Source organism: Protopterus annectens, chromosome 5.part0, assembly GCF_019279795.1.
Source record: "Protopterus annectens isolate FY-2018-M chromosome 5.part0, PAN1.0, whole genome shotgun sequence".
Taxonomy (NCBI): domain Eukaryota; kingdom Metazoa; phylum Chordata; order Ceratodontiformes; family Protopteridae; genus Protopterus; species Protopterus annectens.
This window is the reverse complement of record NC_056735.1, coordinates 1,693,708,092-1,693,731,274: the sequence shown is the minus strand read 5'-3', so window position 1 is coordinate 1,693,731,274 and position 23,183 is coordinate 1,693,708,092. Positions and strand designations below refer to the sequence as shown.

At 41.1% G+C, this 23,183-nt stretch overlaps 1 protein-coding gene across 1 annotated transcript in view; it reads right to left on the bottom strand.

Moving 5' to 3' along the window:
• The window catches only part of WDR3 (WD repeat domain 3), a gene marked incomplete at its 5' end in the record, with an annotated part of 1,037,507 nt that overhangs the window by 156,403 nt on the left and 857,921 nt on the right, over positions 1–23,183 (bottom strand). The window contains 3 exon segments of the mRNA XM_044071482.1: positions 496–539; positions 734–784; positions 18,367–18,459. Coding sequence (XP_043927417.1) covers positions 496–539; positions 734–784; positions 18,367–18,459 — 188 coding nt within the window.

Below are 23,183 nucleotides of genomic sequence, written 5' to 3'. Positions count from 1 at the left end.
TGTAAGCTTAGCCAATTATCCCTTGTGAGACTCAAACCCTGCATCTTGTGTTTGTAAGGCAAATACCTCGACCATTAGGCCACCCTCCCAGATTTCTATGTAATTTGCTCCTTCCCTTTTCTAAAGATCTTACTTCCAAGTTCTTTTATCTCTTACGATATTCAAAACTTCAAATACAGTTGGTTCAGAATTGAATTTCTATTTTCTAGTAAATGCTTTTTGTCAGCCACCAGAAAAACTTAAAGCCATACTGTCTAGACAATTCAGATCCTGTGGCCAAGCTCAAAAGAACCATTTCCTTAGTTATACCTTTTTGCTCACCTAATATTTCTGCCAGAGCACTCTTTTGGGAATTTTAAAATCTGCTGACTCATTACACTTCCCCCAAAAATATTCCCAGTTACTAGTACAATAAGTACAATATATTGCAGCAATAATGTCAGAATATGTGAAAGGCAACAATTGGCACTGTAGTGGCTAATGAAAATGACTTACCTGGATTTTATTTTCTTAAATGTTTGCAAAACATACTGAGAAGGCTGCAAGACAAGAAGTTTGATAAGTTTTATAAACCGCACAACATTTTGAAAGCTTATGAATTAATATAAGTAAAAAAATTATTGGCATTTTAGAAAGGAACAAATATGTAAATCAAATGCAGCCTGATGCTTTTAGTTGCGTGAACTACTGTAATCAAACTGATGCTCAATATAGTAAAATCTGCAGCACTCACTGATATATTGCCATAAGCCAGAAGTATGGGATTCACAGAAGGAAGAGGAATCTGTAAAAGAAATAAAAATATATAAATAAAACAGTCTGTTAAGATATCAAAAGAAATAATACAGCACTAACAATAACACAATAATACTAACAATTCTGCATAAAAACATAATCTCAGTGTGGCTCATTCATATACAACAAATACTTTGTTATGTTAGCAAATTAAAATTCAACAATCATAAAATCCTCACTTTCACCAGAGCATGTTCTGCCATACCTGTACTACCACATGACATTTTCTGCCCTGGGAACACTCAGACATGTGCTCGGCAAATGGCAAGGAATACAGGGCAGAAGTGTTTTCTCTACTTGGCCTGATTTCCTGTCATAATGTCTCACTGAAAAGCAATAATCACCATCCAGACTATCCCCTGTATCCCAGAGCACCTCTAAAATAAAGCACAATACTTTATACCCTAAACTGATGGCTGTCTTAAGTACTTGTTCCTTGGTAATCAGACAGCACCTTCCCTAATTAATTAATTAAAAAAAAAATCAATCAATCTATCAGTCATATGGTACCTTCTAGAGTAGTGATTCCCACACTAAACAATAAGGAATATGACCTGTGGTAACAAAATATGAGTGACTTCCTTGATTCAAGGAATCAGCTGCCCTGCCACACACTGGCCTTCAAGTTCAATAGCACTGCAGTTCTTCTCTGCCCCCCACATCCAGTGAATCAAGAACTTATCAATGAGGAAAAGCTCCTGTCCAAAAAGCAACGCCAACTACCACCAAAATCCAACCAAAATTAAGAAATGAGAGAAATGATCAGGGAGCTGGGCAAAGCCTACATCTTAAAATCTTAATATAATGACCGGCTATCATAACGGATGAGGAACTGGTTAAAGTCCTGCTTTCCATCATTTGCTACACAGACACACACACACAGACACACACACAGACACACAGACAGACACACAGACAGACACACAGACAGACACACAGACAGACACACAGACAGACAGACAGACACAGACAGACAGACAGACACACAGACAGACAGACACACAGACAGACAGACACACAGACAGACAGACACACAGACAGACAGACACACACACAGACAGACAGACACAGACAGACAGACACACAGACAGACAGACAGACACAGACAGACATGACCAGCCTGCTAAAACTTAAAGAAATGTGTCTGCCTGAATGAACTGGAGTCTGAATCAGGCTCAAGAAACAGATGGTCAGATTTGGGGAGTTCTGAGTGGTCAATGACATGCATTACACAACTGTATAAGGAGAAGGGAATTTGGGGTTATCTGCTCCTTGCTGTTGCTGAACTGCATTTAACCCCCAGCATTGTATAAGTAGTACAAGTACCAGGGGAGAATGTTTGTGCCCTCCACACATTGCTATATATATAAAACACACACACACACACACACACACACATACACATACACACACACACACACACACACACACACACACACACACACACACACACACACACACACACACACACACACAAATACAGCACATGGACAAAATACTGCCTTCTGATGCAGGATGTCCCATAAGGGACCACTGAATCCCCCCACCAAAACAGTTTTCTAGAAGTATTTCTGTACGGGTTTTGGCAGTTTCCACCACAAGCACAAAGCGAGTACTGCAAACAAAATCCAAAGAAGACTTACAGCTTTAATGATTTTCTCATAGGCGCATACTAGACTATCAACCACTAGGGCCCTTATAAGCATAGTTGTGCAACCCAAATGTGACCCAAAAATTTGATTTATATAGGGGGTGATTTACTACCTGCCTCCATCCATTAAAGACAGGCATCAGATCAGGGGTGACTTTCTGATTACCTATTCACTGGTCCAAGTTGCCCTTAAATAGGGATAGGGAGGAACTCTGCTTCAAATGGATAGCTTATTCCAGAGAATGAGAATTCTCTGAAAAACATTTGTTTCTCCAACATGCCCTATTTATGTCACAAGTAAAATTTACGTATTTTAATCTCAAACTTCTGATGCTGCTTGTTTTGCAGATGTGCAAAAGGTTCATCAAAACAGGGTCCAGTGATGCACTGTACACCAGGCAAAAATTACATCACAAAAGTCTGTATGGGGTGGGAGGTTGTCATAATGGTTAAGGTGTTTACCTTACAGACACAAGGTGCGGGGTTTGATTCTCACATGGGGTAACTGGCTAAGCTTAAAATGGCCCACAATGGCACTTAGCCTAGTACTAACCTATGATGATGCATTTACCTATGATGCGAATCAGACCTTTGAGGCAATCAGCATAGGACATTTTATTTACTCCCTGTATTCTTTTTGTAAGGAACCTTTTTTTTGGTGTTCCAGTTGCTGCATGTATTTGATCAGGTACAATCCAAAGGTGGCATTATACTCTAAGATGAGTTTGATGAAGGCTGAGTGCAGATGGTAGGATGACGTCTCTGGACCTAAATACCATGTCCTTGCTTATAAGTTGAGCAACATAGAAGGCTTTTCTTGCTACCTTGGACACAGATGGTTGAAGGTTAGGTTACTATCTACACAAGTTCCCAGATTCATGACTAATACATGAACTTTTAGGGGTGTTTTACTGATGACAGCTGACTTCCCAAAAGGTATTATAATACATTTCTTGGTACTGAGTTTTACGCCAAGGCTTTGACACCAATAGTTCATTTGTGTTTGACTTTCATGAAGGGTGTTCATCTTGAGGGGATTCAATGACTGCTCCCAATAGTTTGTAAGAAGCCTCTGACATCAGCTTTGACATCTGAGAAGTAGATGCCAAAGAGGAGTGGGCCTAGCATAGCACCATGGAGGACTCCATTGGAGACCAACCTCTTTGTGGAGGTGGCCTCAACGATTCTAACATCCTAGGTCCTATCAGTGAGTCAGCCATCTATCCAGTGTGTTATAAAGGGGTTTTATACCTAGTATCACAGGTTTGTTGCCAATGCCCAAGTGGGATACTATATCAAATGCTTTACTCAAATCTAGGTAGGCAGTATGCACAGTTTTCCCATCATCCACTGTTTTAGTGACCTGTTCAAAGAAATCCACAAGATTCAGTAAGCATGACCTTCCTTTAACAAAGCCAAATTGGGATGGATCCAGCGACTGGAAATCTCATATGTCCTTGTTGATAATTTCCATGATAATTCTTTCCATGGCTTTGCAAATAACAGACTAATGGGTCTGCAGTTTCCAGGACCTGTTGAAGCATCTCCCTTATGAAGAGGAATAACTGCCATAGTCCTTTGTTCATGTGGCACAAAATCTGTTTTAAGACTACAGTTAAATAATGACTCCAGGGGTCCTGAAAAGTATTATTTTAGACTGTTCAGGAGGCATCCTGGGATGTTACTGGGGCCCACTGAGGCTGTGTTCTTGGCTTTAGTAAGTGCATCCAGAACATGCTCCCTAGTTTAGAGGGTATTTTTGGGAGTTGGGTGGGGTAAAGTTGGAAATGAATTTGTCTGCTAGCAGGTTCACTATATCGTTGGGCTTGGTGAACATGACACCATTAACCACCAGTTCAGCACACTGCTGCGTTGAGGTTTCTGACATAGCTGAAGAAGGCCTTATGATTATCTTTCATTCTGGGAGGTTATTAACCTCAACACTGGCTTTGCTTGGCCTAATTAGTTACTGATTTAGTTTGACGACAAAGTTTTTATCTTTATGGGATTACCCTTCCTAATTTTTGCCATAATTTTTTTTCCTTTTGTTGTTTATCCTGTTTAATTTGGGATGCCAGCAGGGTGGTTTGTTTCTGAGGCTAGGTCTGTGTTTACTTCTGGTAGGTACAGCAGCCTCTGTGCAGTCACTGACATGGTTGTACAGAGCTTCTAAGGACAATTCAGCATAGGCTGCTGTATACCCGGGGTTTGGAGGGGCACTGAATTTTGACAAACCACTGATTTTACAGGAGATAGGTTTATATGACCAGACCTTAACAGGGAGGATAAGACGTGGGGCAGGGCAGTATTAAGGTCCGGTATGTTGGTGCCTCTAGCGGGGTATTCTCTACTTGGTCAAGGGTGTTTGTATATTTGAGGCAGTGTAGAATTCCTAAGTTTCCCATTAGTAGGATGTTAGGTTGGATGAGACATTTCTAAATATGCATTGTAAGCTTATTGGGCCATGGAGGATGACCTACACCAGGCTAAGATATGGCACGGATTTTGACTGCTGTGATCTGCAAAGCGGGGGACTCCAGCACATCATCCACCCAAGAAATATACTTGTCATTGATGTATATTAAGACACCTCCACCTTTAGCCATTGTCTGTCCAGTTACTGTTCTAAAAGTGTGAAAGGCACTGAAACCTTGTGTTGCCTGGGTAGTCTCTGCTGCTTTAAACCATGTTTCAGTAACTACACAGATGTCTATATTCTCGAGTGAGGAGGGCTTGGAGGGAGTGAAGTTTTTTACTTAGGCTCCTGGCATTCAGCAGTAAGAACTTGAGATTCAGTTAAGTTGACTTTGCTATATTGGTAGATTTGTCGGATTGGCACGGACTAAAAAGGCACTATGGGGGGTGGATAAAGTTATAGCCAGTATTTGAAAGCCTGGAGGGGAAAGGAAAGGTGCATACCATCCCCGGCAAAGCAACATAATCTGTTAACCATGTCCCCCCCAATTCGAAAATATCAGATCCCCTAAAAATTCAACAACTGTCTGTCTTTCTGATGTCAATCAATAACTGTTTGCTCATATTGCGGCACCATCCACGGTGATGATAATATTTTGCTCAATGCTTGGCTCACACCAGCCTGAGACAGTATGAAAGCTCCATAATGTCTCTCTTCATATAGTCCGGGAAGGTATATCTCTGGTCATTTACACCTACATGGAATATGATGGAATCATACTGGTACCTGTGGTGCAATGACTTGAGTGCTTGTGATTTGGTAGATTCTGGCTCCAGATGAGTAACTAACAGTTTTCTCTACCTTGTTCAGCCTGGTTAGAGGGGCATCAGTATATCTTACAATGAAGTCCCCCTATGATGAGAATCTTGCGAAGTACGTTTGCTTGCCTTAGGGCTTAGTGTTTGGGGCTCCAGTGACAGTATAACAGATGTTACCCCAAAGCTTCAAGCCACTTTTAAGTGGATTGGATCGCACCTTTCCATAAAAATGGCAGACAATTTTTTTTCCAAATTATGAAGTATTAAAATGAAACAGAAAACAGTAAACTGATAACTGTTACACTTCCTGCCCTTCACCCCACTGTGCCTAGTAAGCACTCATTAAGTTTTCCAACAAAATAATTATTTGCCTTTATACATGATTTTCACACACCCCAGCATGCAAATGAGCAATGATGCCCAACAGCAGCTTAGGTAAATACTGGTACTACTTTAACTCCTTAATACTACATTTGCTTGCAAGACAGCAGAATACAACAAATGCATTCAAAAGGGCAACCTAGATAACAGGTAGTGTGTGATAGAAAAATGCAAAAGAAGCTGAAAAGTAAAGTGTACAAAACAGCAGTGTAAGCAGAACTACTGTATGGCAGAAGAAATATGAGTAGCGAAGGAAGAGTAGCTGAAGAAGCTAGAAATGATGGAGATGAATTGCCCAAGATAGGTGGCAGGATGCATGCTGTGGGACAAATGAAGAAATGAGGGCATCAGGAAAGAAGCACAAACAGTTCTAATTGCAGATGGGGCCAAAAAGAACAGATTATGGAGGTTTGAGCAAATGGGCATAAAAGCAGAAGACAATCTGGTGAAGATGATTTGACACAGACTGGAAGAAGCAAGAGGAAACAAGAGCATGCAGTAAAGAGATGAATGTATGAGAGAAGACGAAGTCGGGTATGACTGTCAAAGAAAGTAAGTCTCACTGAATCGAGAAAAATGGTGACCGTTGAACACAATAACCAGCCCCATGTAGAAAGTGGGGAAAAGGGGGTTGAAGATGATGATTTACCCATTTGCTGAAATCAATAATTTCTGCCTTGTAGGTCAGCAACATTTTTGACTTAAGTAGGATTCAGCTCAATATTAAGGTCTTCCCTGCATTTGTGACACGCATGGAAAGTGCTGAAATGTATTTCAGGCAATCCCTTGGGGTTTCTTGTGCCATGTCATATACACTCACATAGACCCCCCACCTTACTACTGTGGTCATTACTTATTCATCTTAAGGGTCTTGAGCCCCCGCGATGTGGGAGATCACTTCCTGGAAAAGTCCCAAAGCAAATGTTTAATCAACCAGAGCCGGACCACAAGAAAAAAAACAAGGTCTGAAAATAACCTCTTGCTCCCCACGTCAAAAAAGCACCACACTATCACCATGCCAAGCTAAAGACAGACAGACAGTGTTGGGATGAGCTAGAATCTATGGATAAAGGGGCAATGACCCATGCCCTGTAATCTAAATGGCCAAAATTAACTCCACAGAGGGAGGGCTTAATGGCAGAACTAAGGGAGCATTCATCCATCAACAGTGGAACAGACTAGCAGAAGGGAAGGTATAGCTAGGGTTTGGTGATGGATAACATTACTCCATGGCTCAACCTCAAAAGGTGTGAAATGTCATGGCCAGATGAGTTACCACACTCTCCTCACAAGTCCATGACAATATTTATGCCCACAGGCAGGCCACAGTACCATTAAGAATTCATGCACATTTATACCCAAAAGAAGCAGTCAGGTCTGAACTCAGGCCTCAAAATGCACTTGTATTAAGGCTGTTAAACCAACACATTCTGGTGCCTCTGTAGAACAGAAAAAACTGGTAAGGGAAGCACACAGCTTCAAAACTAAAAAGGCAATATCTGAACGAAAGCTATAAAGGGGCACGAATAAAAAATATAGTAACCCTGTGTGACTATAAACAAAAAGAGGGGGCAAATAATTCCCAGAGACAGCTGTAGTTAATTAAACCCCATAAGGTCTGCTGGCACCAGAATTACATACTAGCAGCTTCCCCCACCCAAGCTTTCTTAGCTGAGAGACCCTGCCCCATGGTATGACACTTGTTTCATTCATCTTCTGCTAATAATGAAATGCGCATGTCAAACTGTTTGCATGTGCCATGACCAGAAGTCCTATCCCTGGATAACATTCAGAAGAACTGCATTTCTGTATATCAGTACATATAAGTTTAAATGCATATCACTATTTAAATAAAAAAAAATGGCTATGTAAAATGTTTCAGAACATGTTCACATGTGGATGAAATTAACAAGGTGATTCACTTCCTGTGCATTTGTATTATTCAATTAACTGCATCCAACATTATGCAAATCAATCTACGGCTTAAGTTACAACAACACTGCAAGCAATGACAGTAAGGGGAGGGGTGGGTGGCCAAAAGACAAAGAACTAAGACAAGTGTCACAAAAGGAAATAGTGCCAGCCCAGCTATCTGGAATTTTGTAAGTGGTTCTGTGTCATTTGTGAATATCAACATGATTTGTATGCCTCCGTTACAAATGTATTAGAACTGTATGTCATTTGTACAAACGTGTGCAGAGGAGATATTTTTATACACTATTGTAATTGGTTAACAGGGAAGGCTGAAACACAGGAGATTAATTTGCAAAACTTAAGAATAGGTGAGAATGAAGTACTTTATTGCTGGGCTATAAACGAGATGTTGCCTTTCAATTTCAATCAACAGGAGACAGGATGACTACACCAGGGGACACTCTGTGTTTCCTTGAAAGAGAGATAATTACTAGGCTTGAGATGTAGAAGTGTTTCATTGTTTTAGGACTTCAGGATCTGCAAACATTTGAGGAAAAGCCTTTGTTTATGTATTTTCACAGGTGGATGCTAAATGCTACCTCAATGGTTGTTTTTGAGCCTGGGAATTAAAGTCAGACGACAAAAAGTGATGTCAAGCTGCCAGCTACCCAGCAGTAATATTTGATATTAATTTAAGAAGTCTCTGAGAGAGAGAGACTGTGCATTCTGTATTTTTGCCTTTGACCTGGCAGCATCAGCTGGAAACATCCACTCACCACATCTGTCTTCCCCTGCTGTAAGTTAGTTAACTAGGGTCCAGTAATTTCTTTTACATTCAGTAAGGAATATAGTAAAGATTACTTTAGATGTTTTCTGTATTTATTTGAGACTGTCCTGCAATGTTGTTTTAAATATTTCCTGTGATTTTGAACTCTGAAGTCATTGCGAATACATATTTAGTATTGTTTTATTATTTTATTAAATATATTTAAACCTTTCAATTGGGACTGGTCTGTCTAGAGATATCAGCTCAGAGTACTTGCATATCTATTTGGTGACACTGTGCAGGCCTACTCCTAATAGCCTTGTCTTGGCCAAAAAAACATTTGGATTAATAGTAACATTACACAGTAAGATTGGACACCCTATGCCAGGGGTCTGCAACCTGTGGCTCTGGAGCCGCATGCGGCTATTCCACCCTTCTGCAGTAGCTCCCTGTAGCTTTGAAAAATAATGGCCACTCTGCCGCACGACACTTACTTAAACACACACACACACACACACACACACACACACACACACACAATTACCTTGCAACTGTACAGATTTTTGCAGAATGTTCTGATTTTTGCCTCATATTTTGGTCTGTTTCTCATAAAATTGTGGTTGTCTGGCAAATCAATGAGGGCTAAAGCCAGAAAATATAGACAGACATTTGAGTTTCAGACTTCACACCCTTCAGAAAATTCATGCAAATGTAAAACCTGTTATTCTGTCAAGAGCAATATTTAAAGTGTGTCCCTATTTTTGGGCCTTTGTTCTCCCATTATTTATGGCTTTGTCCAGATTTCTTCCAAGAGATTGAGAGGTATGAGTCTCACACACACACACACACACACACACACACACACACACACACACACACACACACACACACACACACACACGGAGCGATTGAGCGATCCCAATAAAAATCCCAACAAAGGAACAAAAACAGGGATGGATTTTAAATATTGCTCTTATAAACTTACTTCTTTTATATATAGTATAACAGCTATATATAAAATGTTATATGTTGTATTATCTTCATTTTAGGGGTCAGATAAAATTCATCTGGAGCCACGAAACCTATTTGGTGGGAGAGGGGCCAAAAATGGCTCTCTTGATAGTGAAGGTTGCAGACCCCTGCCCTATGCTAAGGGCCTTAAAGTAGCTGATAGATAGTGGCTGGTGGCAGTGGAAACCACCTTATAGTCTGGAAAAAAGGAGTCATACCCAGTAAACCTGTGCCAGCCTTTCAGAGGTGTGTGTGTGTGTGTGTGTGTGTGTGTATATATATATATATATATATATATATATATATATATATATATATACATACATACATACATATATATATATATATATATATATATATACGGATTCACTTTATAATCTTGAAATACTGAAATCTCGAATTTCAGTATCTCAAGAATAAAAAGCTAAACATTCACAACATCGAAACTCCAAAAGCGCGAAATTCAAAATAGCGACTTTTAAATACACCTTCCACTACATAAACATACATATATCTTCCTCCCCACACTACAACAAAGCAACAAAAGACACACAAACACAACAACACAAATACACACACATACTCTACATATAAGCAGGGGCGCAAACCCACCTGCGCCTCCCACACCCCTGCTACTTATATACACTAACTCCAAGGTCCGTGGTCGCACTAAAAAGACAAAGACACTAAACCCACCACTACATACTCTATATTCCCCTTGCACAAACACCACCACATACGTACAAACACCACCACTCTCAACACTTACACACTCACACTCTTACCAACCTACCCTAACCTACACATAAAACTTCCCAACATACTCAAATACACTCAAATCTCTACCCAAAACCCTTAAAAAAAACAGCACTTACCTGAATCTCCACATATAGCCACACAATGGCAGGCAAACCATACACAGCACCTTACAAACACAGCAAATCCCACACACTGCGCTACCACAACCGTGAATTCGACACTTCAAATTCAATCAGGTGCAGTTTTGCTCAACTGCCCTTTCGACTTTTTCGTCTCAAGATATGAAATTCGAGATTTCAGTATTTCGAGATAGTAGTGAGAGCATGCCTGAGGAATGGAGAAAAAGTGTTTTGGTACCGATTTTTAAGAATAAGGGTGATGTGCAGAGCTGTAGTACCTACAGAGGGATTCAAGTGATCAGTCACAGCATGAAGTTATGGGAAAGAGTAGTGGAAGCTAGGTTAAGAAGGGAGGTGATGATTAGTGATCAGCAGTACGGTTTCATGCCAGGAAAAAGCACTACATGCAGTGTTTGCTCTGAGAGTGTTGATGGAGAAGTACAGAGAAGGTCAGAAGGAGTTGCATTGTGTCTTTGTGGATTTAGAGAAAACATATGACAGGGTGCCTAGAGAGGAGTTGTGGTATTGTATGAGGAAGTCGGGAGTGTCAGAGAAGTATGTATGAGTGGTACAGGATATGTACGAGGGTAGTGTGACAGTGGTGAGGTCTGCGGTGGGAGTGACGGATGCGTTTAAGGTGGAGGTGGGATTACATCAAGGATCAGCTCTGAGCCCTTTCTTATTTGCAATGGTGATGGACGGGTTGACAGACGAGATCAGACAGGAGTCCCCGTGGACTATGATGTTTGCAGATGACATTGTGATTTGTAGTGAGAGTAGGGAACAGGTGGAGGCGACCCTGGAGAGGTGGAGATATGCTCTAGAGAGAAGAGGAATGAAGGTCAGCAGGACTAAGACAGAATATATGTGTGTGAATGAGAGGGAGGATGCAGGGAGTAGAGGTGGCGAAGGTGGATGAGTTTAAGTACTTGGGATCAACAGTTCAGAGTAATGGTGAGTGTGGAAGAGAGGTGAAGAAGAGAGTACAGGTAGGATGGAGTGGGTGGAGAAGAGTGTCAGGAGTGATTTGTGACAGACGAGTACCAGTAAGAGTGAAAGGAAAGGTCTACACGAGGATATTGACACCAGCTATGTTATATGGGTTGGAGACAGTGGCATTGACAAAAAGGCAGGAGTCAGAGCTTGACGTGGCAGAGCTGAAGATATTAAGATTTGCACTGGATTTGAGGAGGATGGACAGGATTAGGAATAAGTATATTAGAGGGTCAGCCCAGGTTGGAAGGTTTGGAGACAAAGCCAGAGAGGCAAGATTACGTTGGTTTGGACATGTGCTGAGGAGGGATGCAGAGTACATTGGGAAAAAGATGCTAAGGATGAAGCTGCCAGGTAACAGAAAAAGAGGAAGGCCTAAGATAAGGTTTATGGATGTGGTGAGAGAGGACACGCAGGTGGTTGGTGTGACAGAGCAAGATGCAGAGGACAGGAAGAAATGGAAACAGTTGATCTACTGTGGCGGCCCCTAACGGGAGCAGCCGAAAGAAGAAGAAGAAGAAAAAGAAAGTGCTTCTATATATATATATATATATATATATATATATATATATATATACACACACACACATCAAATCTCAAAGAGTGTGTGTGTGTGTGCGCTTGGGCAGGGACATGAAGCACTAGTTGGACAGAGAGGGTGCTGGAGGTCTTGGCTTGGCCACTCAGCTGAGATCTCAACTCTATAGCTCTGCCAATGGGGAGTCTTATTGGGGATCTGGAGAAAGAGGGATAAATCAGCCCCAGACTGACTGTGGTCTTTGTGTGCTCTTAGGGTTAACTGCACTTTACTGTGTGTGTACTTGTCATCCTCCCAATGTGTATGTCCCCCACTGTTGCCAGTGGTGAGGATTGAGGCTCCTCGATTGCTGGGTCAGTGGTGGGGTGTCACATATTAAACGGTTGACCGTGGTGGGATATCTACATATTAGGATTCAGTGGTGTGGATATTGCATTCCTATAGCCTGTGAATAATGGTCACTAAGAAAGGTGTCTGTACTCTCATGTCAGCCACACAGTGAACATTCAGAGTTTCATATCACAATAGTTTTGTTTTTTTTTTGTTAGCTTAGTTAGTCAGGGAGAGCAGGCAAGGATGTCAGCAGAGGAGTATGGCAAGCTGACAAGCAGCCAGTTGGCTGAGATGTGCCAAGCTAAACGACTGGTGATTACCAACCTGACTAAAGCAGAAATTATTGCAGCCTTTGGCACAACTGCATCACAGACCAGCAATAAGGACAACCAGGCTGGCCTTGGAGATGTACAACTCTCATAAACTGGACAGTTCAACCTTTCCAAATAGGACTTTAAAATCCATCAGGAGTTAAAGAGACTTGAACTGGAGACCAATCATTTTATTAAATAGAAGCAGCAGACAGACTGAGATGTCTGGAGGCTGAGGAAAATGAGAAACTGCAACATCTGGAAGATAAGGAGAATGAGAGGTAGAGGCAACATGAGGAGGAGATGCTGACTATTCGCCAGGGTCATGGGGGTAACTGCACCCCAGAAGCAACAAAGGTCAGTAACATTTTTCCACAATTTACAGAGGGGGATAATTTTTACAGTTTCATTTATATATTTGAAAAGGTATGTAAACAGTATAATGTTGACTAAGGGCTCTGGGTACAGTTCGTGACCCCCTTACTGCATGGTAAAGCTGTAACTGACACTTTTAAATTGTCTGGTACTGATGGCTTAGATTATAATGCTGTTACAAATTGTCTTTTAGAGTGTTTTAAGTTAACACCTGTTTTGTGGGCAAAGAAACAAAGCAGATGAAAAAGTCTGTGTGAATATATTGCTGAGTTACACACTTATTTTTATAGATGGGTGAGTGGGTGTCAGGTCACCACTTTTGAAGGGCTGGCAGACCTTTTGGTCAAGGAACAAACCCTTAGCACTTTGCCTGAGGACACGAGAGTCTGGTTAGCAGATAGAGAATGTAACACAGCAGATGAGTTGGGGAAAAAGGGAGACCTACACCTAGCAAGCAGGGCATCACTGCACAGGAAAGGGATACCCAGTGTTGCTCATGAGTCTAAGGGAACCAATGCTGGGCAGCCTAAACCACCCCAGACAGAGTCCGCCAGTAGCAGGGGAAGCCACTAGTCCAGGTACATATTCAGGACCAAGGGTAAATGTTTTAAATGCAACCAGTGGCGCCATGCAGCATATAGATGCCCATGGAGGCAAGGTGGGGAACAAAAGGTGGGAGAGCCAGTAAGTGAGAATGACAGAACGCCAGCAGTGAGTTGTCTGGAGACAAGGGTACCAAACTGCCACAAGAGGTTATATCCTATCTTAGCAAATGGGAAAGAGGCCACTGCTAAGGGAGACACAGCCTTTTACCTAACAACTGCAAAGCCTGCAATGGTTAAAGAGGTGCACTACTTGCTTGGGCAGTCTATTCCGGTCAGAGCTTTAGGAGGGACCCAATCCAAACACCTCTAGGGAGAGTTCACCTTGACTGGGAGGGTACAAAAGGAAGCAAGCAAGTAGGTGTGTTTGAGGAGATCTCTGCTGATGTTCTGATAGGGAATGATTTTGATAATGCAGTACCTTGCGTGCATGCAGTGACATGCAGTCAGGCTTCGAGACAAGCATGTGGGTCTGGTAGCCTGGGGGGACCCAGACAGACTGCAGACTTGAAGCCAGGACTGGTGTGTGTGGTGGTTACTTCAGAGAGGGAGCTACCCTGTAGCTATGAGACTGAAGGTGAGCCACATCTGCTTGTGGGTACTGATGTTCCCTTGGACAGAGTGACTGCAATGGCAGAGGTGGGTAGTAGCACCCATGCTGACAGTGAGGCACCGCTCTCAGAGAATATAAGACTTCCTGTGGAAGGGGAGCTGGGAAGGGTTACAAAAAGAGAGTTGAGACAGGCTCAGCTCTCGGACTCTACATTACAAGGCCTGAGGGAGGTAGCTAGTGAGGCACCTGATTCTCAAGGGAAGGGGGAATCTGTATACTGGGACAAAGGGTTACTGTACACAGACTGGACCCCTGAGGGAGGGCTAGAGGGTGAGAGAATACAGCAGTTGGTACTGCCCAGAGCCTACCATTTTGCACTTCTATCCATAGCCCATGACATTCCCTTTGCAGGTCATATGGGCATAAAGTGTACAAATAGATGTAGTATGCAGAACTTTTATTGGCCTGGGATTTCCAGAGATGTAACAGGGTACTGCAGGATCTGTGAACAGTGCCAAAAGGTAGGCAAGGCAGGAGACAAAGTGAAAGCTCCTTTGATGCCTATGTCTGACTGAGGAGCCATTTCAGAGGGTAGCTATGGATATTGTGGGGTCTCTGAGTATCCCAAGTTCCGCAGGGAAGAAGTAAATCCTAGTGGTAGTGGATTATGCTACCAGATACCCTAAGGCAGTGTCACTGTCCTCCATTGGGGCAGAAAAGGTGGCAAATGCTTTGTTAGAGGTTTTCAGCAGGGTAGGTTTCCCAAAAGAAATACTGACTGACAAGAGGTGTCGATTTCATGTCAGACCTGCTGGCTTGTCTGTGGAAGTACTGTGGGATGAAGCACCTAAAGACCACCCACTACCATCCCCAGACTAATGGTCTGGTTGAGAGGTTAAACTCTACACTCAAGACCATGCTACAGGCATTTGCAGACCAGTTTAAGAGGGAGTGGGCCAAATATTTGCCCATCTATTGTTTGCATACTAAGAGGAGCCCCAGGAATCCACAGGTTTTTCACCCTTCGAGTTGCTGTATGGGCATAGGGTGAGAGGAACTCTAGATCTGATTCGAGATGAGTGGGAGAGTGTGTGTGAATCCTACAAGGAGTCTGTTGTGGCATATGTCCTAAACCTCAGAACAAGGCTCAGGGAACTCATGGGCTTGGCCCAAGAGAACCCGGCAGAAGCACAACAGCAGAAAAAGATCTGGTATGACAGGAATGCTACAGCTAGAGAGTATGCTGTAGGGCAGCAGGTAATGGTTCTCATTCCTGTCAGACACAACAAGCTGCAGGCAGCTTGGGAGATACCCTTCAAGGTGGTAAGAAAGGTCAGTGATGTTAACTACATGGTAGAACTGCTAGGCAGGAGGCAGGGGCACAAACTGTATCATGTTAACATGATGAAACCTTACCATGATAGGGAGGTCTTGGTGCTAAGTATTGCAAAGGGGCATTTATGGCTACAGGGAGCCAGCCAGCCAAATCCCAAACTACTATGGTGGAGCTTAGGGTTGCAGGCATATGACAGGACTGTACTGGGGTCAGCAATGCCAAGGCAGCTGGAATCTCAAGAGAGGGTATGGGGTAGTGAATTCCCAGATGGGCAACCCTCTCAAGCACTGTTTCTCAAGGGTCACTTGAAAAACTAGCTGAGTTTTTGGGGGTAGGAGAAATGTCACAAAATGAAATACTGCCAGCCCAGCTATCTGGAATTTTGTACATAATTATATGACATTTGTGAACATTAATATGATTTATATAGAAATGTAACAAAAGGAGATACTGCCAGCCCAGCTATCTGGAATTTTGTAAGTGGCTGTGTCATTTGTGAATATCAACATGATTCATATGCCTGTGTTACAAATGTGTTAGAACTGTATGTCATACTGTATAGACATGTTCGCCGAAGATATATTTTATACACTATTGTAACTGTTTAACAGGGGAGGCTGAAACACAGGAGATTAACTTGCAAAATGTAATAATAGTTGAGATTGAAGTACTTTAATGCTGGGCCATAAACAAGAGATGTCATCTTTCAGTTTCAGTCAACAGGAGACAAAATGTCTACACTAGGGGACTCTCTGTGTTACCTTGAAAGAGAGACAATTACTAGGCTTGAGATGTAGAAGTGTTTTATTGTTTTAGGACTTCCAGGATCTGCAAACATCTGAGGGAAAGCCTTTGTTTATATAGTTTCACAGGTAGATGCTAAATGCTACCTCAGTGGTGTTTTTGAGCTTGGGAACTGAACTCAGATGACAAAAAGTGATGCCATGCTGCCAGAAACCCAGCAGTAATATTGGATATTAATTTAAGAATTCTCTGAGGGAGAGACTGTGCATTTTGTATTTTGTCTTTGACCTGGCAGCATCAGCTGGAAACATCCACTCACCACATCTGTCTTGCCTTGTTGCTAAGTAAGTTAACTAGGGTCCAGTAATTTATTTTATATTCAGTAAGGAATATAGTAAAGATCAGTTTAGATATTTTCTGTATTTATCAGAGACTGTCCTGCAATGTTATTTTAAACATTTCCTGTGACTTTGAACTCTGAAGTCATTGTGAATACATATTTAATATTGTGTTGTTCTTTTATTATTTATTATTAAATATATATAAACCTTTCAATTGTGGCTGGTCTGTCTAGAGATATTTAAGCTCTTAGAGTACTTGCATATCTATTTGGTGACACTGTGCAGGCCACTCCTAATAGACATGCTCTTGGTCAAAATAACATTTGGATTAATAACATTACACTGCAATATTGGACACCCTTTGCTAAGAGCCTTAAAGTAGCTGATAAGAACTAGCTGATGGCAGTGGAAGCTACCTTACAGTCTGGGCAGAAGGGGGCATAGCTAATAAACCTGTGCCAGCCTTTCTCAGCTGTGTGTGTGTGTACAAATCAAATCTCAAAAAGTGTGTGTGTGTGTGTCTGTGTGTGTGTGTGTGTGTGTGTGTGTGTGTGTGTGTGTGTGTGTGTGTGTGTGTGTGTGTGAGCTATTTGGGCAGGGACATGAAACACTGGTTGGACAGACAGGGTGCTAGAGGTCTTGGCTTGGCCACGCAGCTGGGACCTCAACTCTATAGCTGTGCCAGTTATGAATCTTATTGGGTATCTGGAGAAAGAGGAAGAAACCAGCCCCAGACTGACTGTGGTCTCTATGTGCACTTAAGGGAAATTGCAGTTTACTGTGTGTGTACTTGTCACCATCCTAATGTACAAGTCCCCCACTGTTGCCAGTGGTGAGGATTGAGGCTCCTTGATTGCAGGGCCAGTGATGGGGCGTCACAAGTATGACCAAAAAAACAAAGACACACATGACTGTTCAAATAAGAATGAATGAGAAGAAAACAAAAAGGATTACATACAGAAATGAAAACTGTAGCTTACCTCAGCTTTATTAGATAATCAATAAAGACCCATTATGACTTACTGAATACTCAATCATTATATATACTTGTGTTATGTTACCTGATAAGGGAGGGCAAGCCCACACCTCTGACAAGAACTGCTTAATATTTTTTTTAATTTCACATAACATTATGCTACTTACACAACATGTGCACTCTGACTGGGTATGCTTTCACAGTTCTGAGAATGTTAAGCCAATGTGTTCTCAACAGGTACAGTATGATATGGAAAGGAAGAACACATGCAAATAACTATGGGCAGCAACACGCACACACACATATTACTAAGTACGGGATCACTAAAAATTAAGTTCATGTGATTTCTCAATGAAAACAACAGCAACTAGTCAGTAGACTCAGTTGTAAAGATCATGCTATAGATTCTGTGATATGGTTATTTTCCAGTTATGCAAATCCCCTTATAGCAACTAATATCTGGGTTTATCTTCTCTCTCAGACACACACATACATATTTTATATATATATATATATATATATATATATATATATATATATATATATATATATATATATACACATACACAGACACACACAGAAATGTCACACTATAAGCATTTCTGCTGACTCAACATAAAAAATGTGTTATTACCTCCTTCTCAGCCATCTCACAAGCTGCTTTATGTTCTTCTAGTTTCTTGGTCTCGTCTCTGTAAAGCTCAACTGCTTCCATTATTCTCTCAGCCTAAAGGAAAAAAAACATCAAAACTGAGCAATGCAGAAAAGAAAACTGATTAAAAAATTTAATGAAGTGTCATTACACTATTAAAAGCATGATGCAGAACAAAAATATATCACTATATAAAGACTCATTCATAATATACACAATTTTGTCTATGTCAACTTCAGAGACAAAAAAAGAGTTCCATGTCAGCTTCAAAATACTTACCTTTTATTTTATTTTTATTTTTAATTTTACAGTCTGCTGACCAGATTAGTTCCACTAGACTTGCTGCCTGCTTTCGAGGGAGAGTCTAGGTGGTACTTTCACCAGACCACCATGGCAATTCCTCTGTTCTTTTTGAGCGGTGGAGCAGTACTGCTTTAAAACAATCATAGCAGAGGAGAAGGGCTATGCAAAATAGGTGTTGAATGTGCATATTAAAAACTCCACGGCCACTGCACACCAGTTGCCAACGGATCCAATAGTGTCCAGGATGGAAGAAAAATAATCAAAGCCAAGACGTAGAAGTAATCCAAAAACACGAAATATTTAATGACAGACTTAGCGCTTTCACCTTACAAGGCATCATCAGAGTCAAATAACCATTACAACATCCCTCAATTATATACTAGAATCTGTAAGCAATTAACAATTAACATAAACAAACAACCAATGAGCCTTTGCTATCAATTAGTTAATGAACATTCCATTAACTCATGTTAAAAAAACAGAAAATACCTAAAAACATTTAAAATGTTATTTCGTGTTTTTGGATTACTTCTACGTCTTGGCTTTGATTATTTTTCTTCCATCCTGGACACTATTGGATCCATTGGCAACTGGTGTGCAGTGGCCGTGGAGTTTTTATTTTGTAGTTTTCTGTGCCCCTTTTTTGGGGGTAACCTTCATTTTTGTTGAATGTGCATATGCTAGCACCGTACAACACAAGGAATGTGATTTGGACAACTAGAGTAATTCTGACATCCAGGTGGGTCATTTTGCTAATAAGCAGTTTGGAAGATGATCTATTGATTTATTTGTTACACGAGAAAGAACCTATAGATGAAATTGCTGTTTTTTGGAACAATATAGTTGACAAAAGTCTCATTTACAGAATGCTGAGACGCAGAAAATATGTGAGATTAAGGTAAGTGGGAAAGCGTCAAGTGATGTACAAGTTGGGAATTTCTGGAAACAGTGCTAAAACAAGCATTTCTAGAGAAATTAATAAAACAAGTAACCACACACAGAGGCTCAGAAGTAAGTATAAAACAAGAGGATGGTTATCAAATAACTAATTCATACAGCAAAATAATACAAGGATGCCCAGTCCCTACAAGTCCAGTTTATTTAGGTAAAAATTGGGAAGGTTGGCCCACCTAGTGTTCTACCATCACCACAGACAACACAAATGCAGGCAAGAAGCTACAGTGAACCCACAAAGGAAAATATTTTCAAAGTCAACAAATGTGCAACATGTAGCATGCTTGTCTTTGGTACTTGAAGACCAGAAAATTGTGGGCTGTATTTCCACTCCAGGTGATTGGATTGCTAACACTGCTGTGCAGCATTAGGGGAGTTCTGCACTTGATTGTGTTCTCCTTGCAGATGAGAAGATAAACTTTAAACTAAGGTCCCACCTGCTTAAGTTAGTGGTAGCTAAAGTGCATGCAAGAGATCACATAGCGAGAAGGGAAAGTTTCCCAATGTCCATGCTAAATTTCCTCTATGTAGCATAAATACCACCCAGGTCTCTGCTGAAAAAAGGTCATTAGCTTAGTGGGACTAACCTGGTCAACAAAGGATAAATAAATAAAATAAAACGTTTTGGTGATGGGAAGAATCTACCATTATATCATGCCCACAAACTTGTGATCAAATCTTCTCTAGTCAACTCTCCAAATTCTGTACCTTAACGCAGCACACTGCCTTCCACATTTCCATCACCTTGTAACTCCTCCTCCACCCTTCTGTCACAGACTACCTAGTGTGAGAAACCACTTATGAAACAAGCACTCATACATATCCTTCTGATGAGAATCTTAATCCTTCCTCTTTGGACTCTGCAATGAAGTACTGCATCAGCAGAAATGGAAGGAAGGCATACTGAAATTTCTAGAGCCATGGATTGGAAAAAGCACCCATTCACTACCTTCGATTTTGCCCTGCTGCACTAAGCACAACAAATGGACCTCATTCAATCAGGGTGACAGATCAATGTCCAAACAGCACCGCTTTTAGAAGACCTGGGACAGCACAGTATGCAGTTCCAGGAGAGACTCAGGGAGTCCCAACAGCTCATTTCACTTCCTCTAAGATGTAAGCTTGTGAGACTATCTGATTTGTTTCAAGACATGCATCATCTTACTTCATAGGGGGGTATGATGGTGTACACCAGGTTTGTTCATTTATACAACACATAAAAGACTGGTTTTCTTATCAAATAAAAAAAACCTTGGTCGCCAAGGTCTTCAGGGTCAGAAAGACTTCAAAACTTCAGCTGGCAGATATGGAGTCTCATCTCCCAAGGGCACTGACCAATGAACTGTGTGAAGTGTGTAACAGCCAAGGTGTGCTCAACATTACACTGAGGCAATATCTAGTGTCAGGATCTGCAACAGGTATGGCTGGAGGAAAGAGAGCCTTTAATAAGGTGGTAAAGGATAATCTTTACTCCAGGGCCAGGCAAAAGGCATCTGACACCAGGGAAACATCTATAAGGACAAGATGCCTCTACAACCACTCAGACACAATCCACTTCACCACTTGCTTGGTCAGGCATGCATATGGCACCATGAAGATCACAGCAGCTCAAAAGATGCAGTAATGCTCAGTCATTGGCTGGTCCCTGTGCTATATCTTTTCCCAGTTGTCAAAACTACGACTTCCTCAGCTCTTCCTAGGGGCAGCAATGACAGGCAATGGAGACTGCCCAGCTCTGTACCTTTGAAAGCAATCCTCAGAGCAAGGATCAGAACAGATTTACCCTACGTTAAATCACATTCAGGGACAGCAACCACTGTCGACAGGAGGAATGCTACCAGGGAATCTCTGGATGGGTTTATATGGAGCTAGACATTCAAGCTAGGAAAATGAATACATGGAGGTCCTTTTTCTGCAAAGCTTCTGCCACTCCAGTCAAAAACTTGGTATGCAAGATCAGATCAAAGGAACCTCTTTTATGAGCTCGAACATACCAAAAGGCATCAACTGAGTCTAGTGATAATATCCAACAGTCCTGTAACAATAGGGGTTGGTCACCCTGGAGCACTGCTATCCACAACTACACATGCTGGATGTCATATCAGAAGACTTAATAAATGACAAAGACACACCAAATATAGTCTAACATCTGTGAGGTCTACAATCTGAGAACTCTTCAAGAACTGCACCATGTAGCATGCAAATCACTCTTCCAAATCCATTACATTTAAAGCTACATATCAATACATGATTTTTTAAGTCAGAAGACGCATACTTATGAGGCAGGGTGTATTATATTATGTTGAACATTTTTGAAATAAATCTTAAGACTACACTAAGCAAATCATGGGGCTGTTTTGACGTAACTTGCATTACACTGCAGTTAATGTATTTGTTATACTAAGCACACCATGGGTTATTTACATCAAAATCAAATTTTACACATTCTTACAGACAGATGACATATAAAAGAACTCTATCCAGCAGCTTATTTGGGTCAATTAAATGAAGTCTTTCATTCCCACAAATCACTTTTAACTTCAAACAAACTATATATGTCTGTCTGGTTTCTTCAATATTCTTCCACTTCTGAAAATGTAATGGGACTATTTACACTGGACATCTGTTTTTCGAGCTGGGACAGTTTATTTTTTGGTACTACAGCTTTACTTGGAAGCATGACTTCAGAAGTCTCGCTCTGCAACCTTTACTCAACATGGTATTCACAGTTTCTGTTTTCTTACAGCAGGAGTAATTGCAAGAATTCTAGTCACCGTTATTCTGGAACTTACATTTTGACATTTATTTTGTACGAATGGCTATAACTTCTTACAGCTTACCATCTTTCGCACAAACTCTGCATGAATTTGGTTTGCTTTATCAACTATTTTAGCCTCAGACTGTGGACCTTCCCATGGCTTCTGTATTCATACTTTATCATCAGACTCTAAATGTGGTAAGCTACTATAACTTCTATGACCACAATATTTCTGTCTCAGCTAATTTCCTCCCAGAATGTCTTTTACTTTCTGCTGATTTTCATTGATCAGTAATGCAGATGAAAAGGCAATCTGCTTTAAATTTTCTGTTCATTAACAGCTGAGATGGTGAGAAACTGAGCCCCTGCAATGAAGTATCCCTACATTCTAAAATGGCAAACCCCATAATTTTGTAAACAGATTTTTTATCAGCTTCTTCACCAACTGGTTAGTTCTTTCCACTTGTCCAATGGACTATGAACAGGACACTTAGTCTGAATTCCACTCATTAATAAAATCTAACTTGTACTGCAGATCATCATTAGATACAACATCAGGTACCCTCTACTTTTAGAATATAGACTATTGCATTGATCATACCTGTACATGTTCTGTCTGCAAATTTGACTGTTGCAGCGATTATGGTATATGAATCCACACATGAAACACACAGCATCTCTGAAATGGAACAAATCTAAACCCATTCTGCCCCATGAGCAACTAAAACTGGGTAATTACAGCATTTCTTCTTCAGTTTTTTTTTTTTATAATGGTATGCAAAGC